At 51.4% G+C, this 13,684-nt stretch overlaps 1 protein-coding gene across 15 annotated transcripts in view; it reads left to right on the forward strand.

The window, feature by feature from the left end:
• The window catches only part of LRRFIP1 (LRR binding FLII interacting protein 1), a 141,071-nt gene that overhangs the window by 107,534 nt on the left and 19,853 nt on the right, over positions 1–13,684 (forward strand). For 11 of the 15 annotated variants that reach the window (XR_006820284.1, XR_006820286.1, XR_006820287.1 and 8 more), the window contains 5 exons: positions 6,994–7,029; positions 7,430–7,555; positions 9,072–9,143; positions 10,870–11,040; positions 13,453–13,545. Coding sequence is in view for 3 of the 15 variants with exons in the window: in XM_046019182.1 (XP_045875138.1) it covers positions 6,994–7,029; positions 7,430–7,555; positions 9,072–9,143; positions 10,870–11,040; positions 13,453–13,545 (498 nt within the window). In the remaining 12 variants the exon portion in view is untranslated. The remainder of the gene's footprint in view (positions 1–6,993; positions 7,030–7,429; positions 7,556–9,071; positions 9,144–10,869; positions 11,041–13,452; positions 13,546–13,684) is intronic. The other 4 variants (XR_006820294.1, XR_006820295.1, XM_046019180.1 and 1 more) reach the window with 1 other exon arrangement.

The raw sequence follows: 13,684 nt of genomic DNA on the forward strand, positions 1-13,684 counted from the left end.
ACACCTGGGAGTGGGTGGGCTGGCACAGCATCTGGGAGCAGGAGCTGGGGCCGTGGGGTGTGCGAGCCCACCCCACGCAGCTAAGGATTGCCACACCAAAGGCCAGGGTGCCCTCCTTGGTAAACCCCAACTACAGGAAAGCCAAGCAGCAGAGCGGGTCTCTTGCTCGACTCTCCAGTGACAGAGAAGCTCGTGTTCTGCGGCCCTCAGCTTGGTGGTACGGCAGCGTGGTTAGATGTGTGGAGGTCTGGGTTCAGGGAGTGATCCTTGTGGTGAGAGAAAGGCCACGGAGCGGTGGTCTCCTGTGGGCACAGATGCACCCATTGGCTGCTGGTGATCTGCTTGTTTTTGAAATCAGATAGTCTTTGATAGCATTGATGTTCCATGCAAATGCAGAATCCGGCTGCTTCTGGGGAAGTGTAAAGGGATCGCTGGCAGCCAAGCCCAAATCGCCGGGTGCCGCCCCCCACCCCCGTGGTCCCTGACTCCAAGGCCGAGGCCAGCGCCATTCATCCTTGGGCCTGCGTTGGCCTTACCCGATGAAGGGGAGTGATCCTCGCCGCCATGTATATGTGGAGGGTGAGGAAACAGAACACAGACCCGGGACCCTGTGGTACAACAGGACAGCCTAGTGCTTTGTAGAAATGCAGACACCCTGCTCTGTCAACACGAACACCTGTCCCTGCGTCCTACCTATTTCACGCACCCAGCCACCCACCCTCACGGCCAGGGGAGCCCCTGGAGCCCGGTCCTGAGGAGACCAGAGCAGCCACGGCCAGAACGCTCGGGAGGGTGAAGGAAGGTGTGGTGGCAGACGCTGCATGGGGCCGGGGGGGGCTCATGGCTCCGCCAACGACCCATCCAGCAGGAATAGGAAGGTCCTCCTATTTAACAGCACATAACGTCAGTTCTTAAATCAGGCAAGTTGCTTTTTGGGGTGCCCTCCATACCCTGGGGTAGCACGGGATGCATATGCAGATCCACAGGGAGCCTTACAGCGACTTGGGGAGAAACGTTTCCCGTGGGGAATTGAATGAGCCTCAGTCTTCTTAGGCGTGATGCTCTCTCACACTCACTCATGTTTGGGGAAGTAATAGAAGTATTTGCACTTGGCAGAAGGCGGTTGTGGCCCTCCCTGTGAAGGATCACGAGCCCCCTAGGTCCGGCTCCCTGGAAGCACAGAGTCATCAAGGCCATGATGATTTGACTGCTCTGGGTCTCTCTTAAGGCCTCAGGACGGAGTCACCAAACAAGAGGACTTCGTCTAGTTGCGTAGACCGAAGTGGTCGAGATCAGACACAAAGTTCGGTGTCTTATGCTTTCTACCTTTGTGAAAAATGTACCCACATAAACCAGGTTCAGTGGGTGACCGTAACCAGAGAGGCGGTGTTAAACACGCTCAGGCCCCTGGGACCCAGGGATCATTGCCGGCCGGCATGGAGAGGCCCAGCCCCAGCTATGCCCAGACTCAAAGCCCCAGCCTTGGAGCGTCTCCAGGCACCATCCAGGGGGGAAAGCAAGGGCTTCCAGGGCTGCCGGGCCCTTCTGATCCTCAGGCTTTTTCTCATTTAATTCTCGGTGTCTACACCCCGGGAAATGTAACTGTGTTACATTGTGTTACGGGAAATGTGCTTCCGTAAGCTATCTTTTCTCTTCCCCGAGACAACTGCTCATTTACAAAGGAAAACCGGCTGCAAACCGTCCGCACATTTCAGGAGCGAAGGTCAGCATCTTGCAGTCTGTGTGGGATGGGCCATCCTCCTGCCCCATCTGGGCCTCGACAGCTCCTGCTGGTGCTCCTGTGGCTCCTGGGGAGTGGTCCGTGGCGGGTGATTCATCAGGAATGTGGATCGAGGGGAGTGTGAGGGCAGGCAGGGGACAGGAGCCTCTCTGGGAAGGGACTAGGACTGGGTCAAGGGACAGCTGGGTGTGGAGGAAAGGCAGGTGCCCCAGGCGTGGGGGCGGAGCACTCTTAAAGAGCAAAAGTAACCAGAATGGAGGAAGGGGTAGCTCAGCCCACTTGAAGAAAATAAAGGTGCCTCGGCATCCAGAGCCCTCCCCCGGCGCTTGGCCCTCTCAGCAGATGCCTGACCCGCCTCAGAACCTCAATCATGTCATTCCCATTCTGTAGATAACCCATAAGTTCTTCTCCAACAAGTCTGGGGCCTTTCCCTTGAGGAAGCTGCGGATCTTTCATCCAGTGTTTACTGAGCACCTAGAATGTTCTAGGCATGGCATTTCCATGGTGAGTAGGCAGGTCTATTCCAGCCCTTGGGGATGCATAGACCAGAGGGGACTGGTAGGCAGCACACGGCACACGTATGATAGGAACTCTGGGGGAGAGAAGCAGGAAGCTCTGAGAGCTGGGATCAGGAGGTTTGGTGGTCCTGGCCGGAGCTCACCCAGGCAGAGGGCCTCGCCTGGGGACTCCTACACACCCATGTGGCCCAGGCCCCAGAATCCTGCCAGGCATCCATGAAAACACCCGTGTTTCTGACACATCCATCAGAGATGTCCCGAGCCAAGCCCAGATCTGTGTTCCTGTGTGTGTTTAGAGCAAATATGAGTGACAACTGGAAGCTCCAGCGGGTTTAGCCAGAAATACAAGAGACCGTAGTGACCCGTGTTTAATGTTGTGTGAAGAGGCGGGGCAGCAGGTCGAAGCACAGGTCATGTGTTATGAATCCAGGTGTCCAAGGCTAAATCATTCAGGAGAACGTCAGTGTTATTGGATGAAAAAACAAAATTTCCACACCAATGGAAGACTCGGTTACTTGACTACTTGAAGTAAAATTGCCCTTAAAATGTTTTCTGTTTTCTTTTTTTTTTTTTTTTAAGATTTTATATATTTATTTGACACAGAGATCACAAGTAGGCAGAGAGGCAGGCAGAGTGGGGGGGAAGCAGGCTCCCTGCTGAGCAGAGAGCCCGATGTGGGGCTCGATCCCAGGACGGTGGGATCATGACCTGAGCCGAAGGCAGAGGCTTTAACCCACTGAGTCACCCAGGTGCCCCTGTTTTCTGAGGAGTGGTCACTGTTGTCAGTTTGTTGTTGAGAGGGAGTGTGCGTGGACACAGCTTCTCTGGTCCCATCTTGCTTCTGGATTCTGAGGTTGTGTGGTGGGCGCTGAGGACACTGTGAGGAGGAGTTCCTCTGCCAGAGTCAGCCATGCTCACGTGTTGTGTCGTGTCCCTAGGCAGGTGGGCAGGCCGGGAGCTGTGGGCCTCAGCAGACGTGGTGTTGAAGGGAGCCCAGGCAGTGTGCTTGTGTAGACATGACGTCGAAAGGCTGGCATTCATGAAGTACTTAATGTGCTACTTGGATCACCTGTTTTTGAGAGGAAGAGTGGCCATAAATTTAAAATTCAACAGAAATGTTTTTAAAGTGACTATTTCTAGTTGATTTAAAAACCTGTATTGTGTACAATCAGTTGTGACTGTAAAATGCCTGGACACACTTGCTTTCATGCCCACCTAGAAGATTTAGAATTGCTGGTTCAGGGGAATGACAAAGTGAAGGCCTGTGGGGTGTGGGCACTGGACCCGGACACCGGTGTTCACGGAGGCCCTGTGGCTCGGCCCTGGCCCCACACAGGTATGGGACTCAGTGCTCGCAGCAAGTGTCCCTGACACCTTCCCCCAGGTCCTGCTCTGCCCCGTGTCTGCCCCATGGTGCCCCCCCACACTGTGTCATGGCGCGACTAGGGCAGGATTCAGAATGTTTTTCAATTCTGTGTCTTTCCATATTATTTTCAGAGGTTAAAGTGCTGTGCTTTATGTCAAAATTAAACACACCCCCTGGGTTCCTTATTTGTCCCTTTGCTTAGGGGAAGGTGAGGCATGCTTTACAAAGTGGGGACAGCTCCCGGCCAGCCTGTTTCGTGCCATACAGGCTGCCATCTAGTGGCAGCTCTGGGGACTGCAACCGCTCCTTGCTGCAGGGGCGCCTTCATGGGGCTCCTCATCCTGTCCTTCAGATTTCAGAAACTTCCGATTCAGAAACGAGCACACGTATCCTCTGTCATTCAGAAACGGACTAAAGGCACTTGCCTTAATGTATGCACAAGAGATTGGAAACAACAGTTAGGCAGAGAGTGGCTATAACACTCATTGAGAGTTTCATCCCCTCCCCCCACGAGGTCTCTACTTAAAAACACATTTGAGACGTTCCCATCCTGAGTTCATTATGTATTTCTGAGAAAAGGCTTTTTTTAAAACTATTTTTAAACTTTTTTTGAAAACTAAAGAGCTATCTATGGTTTTAGGGGTTTTTTTCTTCCTTATTTGATGTTTTGCAAATTACAAAAGTGATGTTTATGTTGATGGTATCGAGGGAAACAGTGCAGAGCACAGCAGGTGTTAAAAGAACTCCCCCCCCCCCCCGCCCAGAACCAGTGTTTTTTGGTCTGATCTGTATTCTTCCTCATTTTTATCTCAAGAAAAACTAAAAAACGTGGAGTCCTTCTTGTACGGGTACAGCTATTTCCGTAGGTGGATCTCTGACCTTTCATTTATATACAGAATATTTATCTGCTGCTGACAAGCATTTGGAAAAGAATCTATTAACCTGTAGAGGCAACGAGCAGCCAGCTTCTCAGCGGTGACTCGAGAGTCTGACACTGGCTCTTCATGCTCGACCAGTAGTTAAATTACTTTCCTTCCTTCCATCTCATGAATACATGTTCCGCAGACGTACTGATTCTAGGGAGTGAGGGACTCAGGCTCAGGAGACTTAATACACTGATTGTCCTGCGGACCAATTGCTATCTAGTCAGCTTTTCCTCAGTGATTTGAAGTCTTCAGGAGTACTTTTCTTCCCGAGTGGAGAGAAGAACCACACTTGAAATGCTGACAGCATCACAATGAGAACACTGGCCCCGGGCTCTTTGGGGGTCTGCCAGGGGCAGGGAGCTAGAACCTTCTTGGCCAAAGGCCACCTCAGCTCCCACAGAGCGTCTGCTCAGGCTGATATGGCACACACATCGGAAAGAAGGATAATTTGGTGGGTGTGGTTTTCACACCCACCAAACACATATGCCAACAAATGGCAGGAGGCATGGCAAACAGTTGGAGAGGCAGCTGTCTTTAATGGACTGCCACCAGCCCACATCAAGGAGTGGAGAAGGACACATGGGCTGAGATTGCCTGGGAAGCTCCTGTGAGACGCACAGGCTGGCACGGGCTCTCCAAGGACAACCAGCGTGGCCGAGTGGCAAGGAGAGTACTCTGGATGGGGCAGGACTAGTGTCCGAAGCTCCCCCATGAAGGGCTTATTTAACAGACAGGGAAGGAGGCCAGTCTGCTCTTGGATCCATCCCACTTCGCTCTCGTTTCCTCTCCTACTCGTAGGACAGTAAGAAGACCAATAAGATGAAAACAGGGAGTTCTTGCTGAAGGCCCAAGTCGGGGAGACCACATTGGGTGGCTTTGGGAATGAGACCCCAGGGCTGAACTTGGATCTTATGAGCAGGAGACACTTGAGCTTAGCTAAGCTCGGAGCTGGTTTTGGAAATTACCTTCTTTTGGATTAATCGAGTATTCTTTGGGATTCCATTTGAGCCTCCTGGTGGACTGACTCGGTTCTACTCTGCGGTCTTATTTTCCTATTTGCTTCAGATGTCCTGCCCTGGAAGAGAAAGGTGAAGGTGTGATGGGTTTGGAGGAGAGAAGGTAGCTGTTAGTGAGCCTTGTAGGGGATGTGGTGGGGGTGGTGAGGCCTTGAGCGTCCAGCCCATGTGGGCCGAGGGTGGGCACCAGACAGGGAGTATCGGTCTTCACAGAAGATCACTGCCTATCCGGTGTCCTGACCAGTGCTTCGTCCCTGCACCCTCATGCTCTCCCGAGCACAGCTTCCTTGTCAGCTCTTTGCGTGTCCGTGAGCCTCCGACCCAGCTCCATCGGGGTTCCTCGACCTGAGTCTGGAATGTCTGTGGCTGAATGTGCAAGAGCAACAGCAGAGCCCATGGCTGCCCCCTGGGTCTACTGAGGTAGAGCTGTGGTCTGTATTCGGCTCCCTGGAGGTCAGAGTTAAGAACATCTGAGCTACAGGAAGGGCAATCAGAGACATGCTAGGAAAGGCTTTCCCCGGAGGTTTGGAGACAGTAGGTGTGGGTTTCCTCACCCTCTGTGACCTTCCCAGTGGGCTTATGGAAAGGAGCCCTCACTGTGCAGAAAAAAGAAGAAGTTGGCCTTTGTAGGATGCTCAGCAAAGAAAGATGAAGCCCCGGTGCCAGCCACAGCCCATTGACCCCCAGGCCCCTACAAGACGCACGGCCTCCCTTGGGGGCGATGCCAGGGCTCCGTGGGCTTCCCTGGGTCCCCCTGAGAGTCCTGCCTGAAGAAGAGACCAGATTCTGGGTTCTCCCTTTTCCCCTGGCAGGTTCTCCTGTGCCACCGCCCCCGGCCCCGGCCCCGCCACCAGATCCCCGCATCTGGGCATCAGTCCCAAGGTGTTTCAACCAGAAGCTTCACTTTGGCCTCGTTATTCATGAGAAGGAGGAAGAATTGTAATGGCTCCAATGCTTCCTCCTGCTTTGCAGACCTGGACATCGAGAGGCCTGGTCCTGCTCTCTGCTGTGACCATAGCAACAGGGGGGACGCAGGCTGGAAGCTTGTCCTCGTCCCCCGCATGGCCGCCAACATGCAGCGCTGTGGGAAGCTCTGCGGGAGCCCTGTGCCAATGGGGTGCATTCACAAGTCCCTGATGAGGAGCTTCCTGTGGTCAGTGTGTGCGTGCCGTTCAGACGTCGAGTTCCTGTGGAAGTTATGACGTGGAAAAACCACCCAGTAACTTTCACACTGGACCCTGTGAGCTGCTTGCGAGCCCCTGCCGTGCCAGGCGCAGCCTGGCAGGAGTAGATCCGCAGGTCCCATTGGCAAAGCAGTTTTTAAATCACAAAGGAGGCTAATGTCGTGTGACTATCTCACCCTCTTAACCCATATTATCCATTTAAGGCGCTTAAGTATTTCGTATTTGTCCATTTTCCTCCACAGGTTGAAGAGAGACCAGAAAAAGAGTTCACTGAGAAGGTAAGGAATTTCCGGAAGCCTTGACGTTGTGCTGTTGATAAACCATGCGGGGCCCCACGTGCATGGATGAAACTGACAGGAGAATGCGTTGGTTAATCTTGAATGAAGAGACTGGCCGGTGAGGAAGAGGGCATATGTGCCGCACCATGTCCTTCAGGGGGTCGCCCCAGAGTCATTTCCAGCATGGGTGTCACACCCTGCAAAGAGTAGAGGTTCCCCGTGGGCCCAGACATGCGCATCTGGTGGACCCTGACTGATTCTCAGGCATCCATGAGGCCCCTCAAAGGGACCCTCTCTTGATTGCTTTCCATAAGCCCCTGGGGATCTGACAACATCGCAGTACACTTGTGGGGAACTCTGGTTTTGTCTGAAATCACATTTGGTCCTTGTGGCGTCCCAGGGCTCGCGTGGCCTGTCCGGCCTGTCTGCAGCCACCCTGGCCTCCCTCGGCGGGACCTCCTCTCGGAGGGGAAGCGGGGACACCTCCATCTCTGTGGACACCGAGGCCTCCATTAGGGAAATCAAGGTAAGGCTGCCGACCTGCCTGTGACCTAGAGGAGCCTCTGAGGAAAATCAGTCTTCGAGCACACATCTGTAAGTTTCTGGATCTTTCTTCTGGGTCCAGTCTCCCTTATGTCCCATAAACACTTGTTCTAGTCCCACGAACATCAGCTCAGATGGCGTCTCCTACGGGAAGCCGCCCCACCCGCGCCCCACACTTCCCCCAACCCGGCGGGGCAGACCTGTGCCCTCTGCGCTCCCCAGGTTCTCTAGCACACCTTGCTGAGGCCCTCGCCCCTCTGCCCTGCGGTGCTCAGCCAACTTCAGTATACCAGGCATGCACGAACAGGTGGTCTCCATTTTTTTTGGAATGGTCTCCATTGTTTTTGGACACCAGATTACTCACTGTTCCCGAAAACACCATCTTGCCCTTTGAGGGTCCCCCTCCCCTGCCTAGAATATGCTTTTCCTTTCCATCTGTGGTATGCATAGTCTGCCTTGAATAGATCATTGTTGTGTTCCAGTGATTTTTTTCCCTCCTCCCACTGGAGTGTAAGCACCCTTCTGTGCTCCAACCTTACCACTCGATGGGTGGGGTGGGGGGGGGGGCCTTCTGAGTGTCTGAGAGACAAAGGCAGTCCTAGGAACCTCAGGTGACCGGAACTTAGGTCCCCTGGAGCGCAGAACCAAGGCCTGAGGGGGAAGCATCAAGGATTGGAATTGGCTTTGTTGATGGAAGAACTTCCTAATAATTAAAACTGCTGCAAAGGTGCCCATGGTATCTGAAAGCCGGATGGCCACCTGCCAGGGAGGTCAGAGAAGGGACGCAGCAGCAGCCAGGGCAGGGTCTGGGCTCCCTGGAAGTGTCTTCAAAGTCTTGTGCATTGTAAGAACAGTTTTTGTGGACAGGTCTTCCTAAAACATCCACGCGCCCTCCCTGGACCTCCAACAGCTCTTTGCTACGTCCAAGAGCAGTTTGCTGCGACGACCCTGATTCGTCTCTGCTCCTGGCCTTGAGAGCACTGTCCATCCGCTCGGCGAACGTGTGCTGAGAGTATAGCTCAGACCAGACTCCGGGCCCCAGGCATGCGGAGCCGAGATGCGGAGCTCTGTACACGCAGGGAAGGAGCCCGGCTGAGTCCCATCTTCAGTATTTCACTCTGTCTAGCACCAGGCAGACAAGCTATGAGAGCTGAGCAAGCTATGAAATATGAATAAAAGAACCCATTCCATTTGGGGGACCTCTTTTACCTATTTTATAAAATTGTGCAAAAATACAATGACACAGACCTACATTTTGTAAAATTTTACGGAAATATCATATGAGATAGGCCTCAATTTTAAGCTTTTGTGATTTTGAAATTCATTTTATTTTCCTTCAACACTTGAAAAAAAAGAAAAAATGAAAATCACTGCCCAGACTCCCCAGATGAGGGCAGCGACCCAGAAGCAAAAAAGATTTAGAGGATGGCTTCTCTTTTTTTGCAGTCGTGATCACTTTTCTCCCCCCAATATCATTTGCCTCTTTTGCCAATTCCTAGGAACTGAATGAGTTAAAGGACCAGATTCAGGACGTAGAAGGCAAATACATGCAGGGCTTGAAAGAGATGAAGGTACCGGTTTACACAAGTGTGGGCTGATGGCCTTAACCCGGCTTAACTTCAGAAAACCCTGAAGAAGGCACGGGGACAGCATGCTCGCCCTCAGGAGCCTCCAGGCTGCAAAACATCAGGGGGCAGGGGCGCGGGTGGGGCCTCGTGGCCTGAGCAGCCTCCGGGATGCAGCTTTTAAACGGAGCCCTGAGCCCAGTGGCCCTTAGGAGGATGACTTACTAACACACTTCCTAATGCATGTTTTGGACTCACTCTCCTTCCCCGGCCCACACCCGGCTTCTTCTCAGTTCCCACAGGAGTATACCGTGCAAGGCTTTCGGGGTTTTCTTTCTTGGACCCCCTAGTTCCCTACAAACGATGTTTCACTTAATTTGTGTCTCTAAGGGCTGGAAGGCCGCCAGGAAGCCAGTCCTTATTGCCATGTTTGAGACACCCAGAGTACTTGCTTGCATGTTGTAGAGTTTCGCTAGCTGAAGCAGCGTTCCAGTGTGTACCCTCCTGGGTTTATTTGAGCAAAGACGCACGACAGTAAGAACGTGTTGTCATGGCCTCGTGCCAGCCAGGAGATGTAGTAGCCGTATTCCTTGGTGGTGAGGTGGGTCGTTGAAGACTGTGTTCTCTGTGGATCTAGCGCTAGATGGAAAGCCTGTGACTTCCTCTTCAGCCCCCCAAGAAAGGATGCCCCAGAACAGTCTGATTTTTCCATCACGGGGACACCAACCAGAGGCCATGCTGGTTTTAAAATGAATCAATCCCTGGCATACTTGTCACCTCTCCTTGAAGAGAGGGGGACGTTACAGTTGACTCTGAATGCACGGTGAGAAGGGGGTCCCACTGGAAATTGTCGCCCTGGTTCACGAGCATAGGCGAGCATGGCCCGGGGCTCCGTGAGGCCTCCTCAGGGGCCTGACCACACAGTGCCCACCTCTCTTTCACTTCGGGTAGTTCACCCACCCTCGGGATTAGCCCTCCCTGTCCTGGGGTCACCTTCCCCGGATCTGTGCTTGGGGACAGACACGCTCCCCCGTTGCCTGGCTGACAAGGGTGTGAGCTGCGGGAAGGCTGTGTTTCCTCTGTAGGTCTCTCTCCCCTCGGCTGTCCTTTCAGAGGAATACCCTCCATCCTTCCAGGACTGACCCAGTGAGACGTGTGTAGCTTGTTGAGTCCTCCGTAGGTGGAAACAAAATTCCATATAATCCTTTCCCGGTTCCCAAGCCCAGCCAGGGCAGCCGGCAGCTGGGGACAGTTGTCCTCTCACCCAACACCCACTGGTTCTTTCCAGCATCCTGGTCACATTTCCTGAGGGACAACTTCAAAAACCAGATTGGCCCAAGCCGCTCTGACAGGCGCCCCTGAGTCATGGAGTCAGGTCCCGGGGTTAGGCCCAGAGCCTCCCTGTCACGTGTCTCCCTTGCAGTGATGGCCGTGGAAGCCGCCTTCCTCCAGACACAACTAAGAACTAACTTTCTGAGTTAACGACTAATACTCTTGAGTGGTTAATAACAGATTTGATTGCAATGAAAGGGGGGAATTTCTGTGCATTTGAAATTGTCATGTGTTTCTTATCTGGATCCATTTGCCCTAAGAAATAAAATCTAAAACTAGGGCAAGGTTTTCTTGGGTTTTGGGGTTTGTTTTTTGTTTTTTTTCCTTTTTGAAGACCACTGAACTAATCTTTGTTTTTGTTCTCTTACACAATTTCAAAAACACGACATGGTTTTTACAGGACTCACTAGCAGAAGTGGAAGAGAAGTATAAGAAGGCTATGGTTTCCAACGCTCAGCTGGACAATGAAAAGACGAACTTCCTGTACCAGGTTGATACCCTAAAGGACATGTTGCTAGAGCTCGAAGAGCAGCTGGCTGAGTCCAGACGGCAGTATGATGAGAAAAACAAAGTAAGTGTCAGTGTGAGAGAGGACAGTGGAGTGTGTGTGTGTGTGGTATACAGTGTGTGTGGGGGGGTTGTGTGTGTGTGTGTGTGTGTGTGTGTGTGTGGTATACAGTGCATCTGACATGTGTGCGTTTGTGTGTGCAGTACATGGCATGTCTGGGGGGTGTATGTGTATGTATGTATATAGTATATAGCATGTCTGGGTGTGTGGGGGGTATATGGTGTGTCTGGGGTGTGTGTGTATGTATGGGGCTATGTGTGTGTATGGTATACAGTGCATCTGGGGTGTGTGTGTGTGTGTGTGTGTGTGTGTGTGTGTGTAGATGTCATCATTTTTTTAAAATGACGATTCTCCACTTGTCCAGGAGCCCAAACATCTGCGAATAAGAATGCCATGCTCTTTACTAAGGGCTTTCAAATATTAATATGCACAATTTCACTCTGTAAACTAGAGATAATTTTACAGGGAAAACATCGTGTGTTTTGCACATAAGATAAAGTCATGACCAGGAAAAAATAAGCCTGCGGAGAACCCACATGTTTGGATAGACGTAACTGTGTGCTCCAGGATTCTCCTGTTGGGGCGGCTGGCTGGCTCAGGAGAGTCTGCAACTCTTGACCTCAGAGTTGTACATTTGAGCCCCACGTTGGGTGTAGAGATGACTTAATAACAAGATCTTAAAAAAAAAAAAAAGATGTTCTTGTTAATAAATATCCATTTCTGGATTTTTATTTTGTTATCTTTTTTTTTTTATTTTTTTTTATTTTATTTATTTGTCAGAGAGAAGGAGAGAGAGAGAGAGCACACAGGCAGGCAGAGGTGGAGAGAGAAGCAGGCTCCCTGCCGAGCAAGGAGACCATGCGGGACTCGATCCCAGGACCCTGGGATCATGACCCGAGCCGAAGGCAGCAGCTTAACCCACTGAGCCACCCAGGCGTCCCTTTATTTTGTTATCTCTTAACACCACCAAGAAATAGCCAGTTGCAAATATATTCATTTATTTTATTCCATTTAAGAGTTACATACCTTCATTAAGCTAAATTAATTTATGATAGTAGCGAGAAGTCTGAGCCTGCATTGAAATCAATGACAGAAGACTAATTAGATGTTCTCTGTAGGATATAAAGCAAGGAATACTTGTTTTTCATAGTTTAAAGAGTTAGTTGGTCTATCAAACCCTAGGATATTGTCCAATTTTCCAAAGTTGTTGAGATAAACAGAAAATTTAATTTGTGAGTGTCACTGTCTTTTTTTTTTTTTTTTAAACTGGCTTTATCCCCCAAATCCCAAGGGTTAAAAACCAAAGTGCCAGTAACAACTCAAAGGTCTCCTTCTTTGACTGCTACAGAATTTAGAAGCTTAAGAAGAATTTTGTTGATGAAGTTCCTGAGAGCTAAACTCTGAAACAAAGGAGAAGCTTCCCATGAGACCTGATGATGACAGATTTTAGGATTCTAGGAGGAAGAGCGCACACTGTGGACCCCACTTGTGGGCAGCATGTGCTAATGCTTTCTAAATATTCCTGGGATGTCATCAGCCAGGCGTCAGGAAACAGACCGAGAACCCTCAAATCTAATTCCAGAGAATTTGGATGATCCTGGAATGTTGTCCCAAGTTGGGGAGCAGGGACCAAGCAGGGCCCAATAGGCAGGCCCTTGTCACAGCCAGGAGGGGTACGTTCACCTTCAGACTTCAGATTTTAGTATATGTGCTGCCGAAGCGAGCACACCTTCAGACTTCAGAAAGCGGGTGAGCAGATGAGGCCAGGGTGAAAAGCGCAGGGCACATCTCTCCCAGAATAACCCCCTGACTGGCCTGGGAGGGGGATTCCCCGCTGTCCTAAACTTGGGTACCAGCCCATCCTCAGGGATGGCGCAGGACTAGAGCTGAGCCAGAGATCAGAAGAGCGTATTGCCATGTCACAGGGGCGAAGGGGGAGGGTCGGACTAGGGGAGCGGCTTTTGGCCCTGGAGTGGGGGCCCTGGAGTACAGAGTTGGCCATCCACTTAATAAGATAAGCTTGCCAAAGTAGACCATGTTTACCCCCCTTTTTATGCGAAAGAGTATTCCTTATCGGATTTCAAAATCAGGGCAAGTTCCATCCTAAGTCCTTCATGCAGCTGCCTCCTCCAGGCCCCCCGCACAGACGGCCTCCATAGAAAGGGCCCCCCTGGGCCCCTGTTGGCCTGGAAAGAGTCAGGGAGCACCTGTCTGATGCACCAGATCAGCAGGCAAAGTTTACAGGAAATCAGAAAGTCCAGAGAAGCGGGCTTGTATTGCTAAAAAGGCCTTGAAAATTGTGATGACTGGTAATAGGTGGTTGTTCCAAGGTCAGTGTAAGTCATGGGAACGTGAACTTGAAAGGCAGAGAGTGTGGTGCAGTCACTGTGTCTGTGCTCTTTCCCGCCCGTGTAGGAGTTTGAGAGGGAGAAGCACGCCCACAGCATCCTGCAGTTCCAGTTTGCCGAAGTGAAGGAGGCCTTGAAGCAGCGGGAAGAATTGCTGGAGGTGGGTAGTGCTCCTTTGTTCGCTTTTCCTCCTGCGTCTTAGGAGTATTTGGGGGTTCATTACAAAACTTAGCCCTGTTCTTGAAAATGGAGTGTTTAGGTAAATGCCCCATGACTTACTTAAGGAAAATAGTTCCTTT

Source organism: Meles meles, chromosome 9 (assembly GCF_922984935.1).
Source record: "Meles meles chromosome 9, mMelMel3.1 paternal haplotype, whole genome shotgun sequence".
In the NCBI taxonomy this organism is placed as follows: Eukaryota; Metazoa; Chordata; class Mammalia; order Carnivora; family Mustelidae; genus Meles; species Meles meles.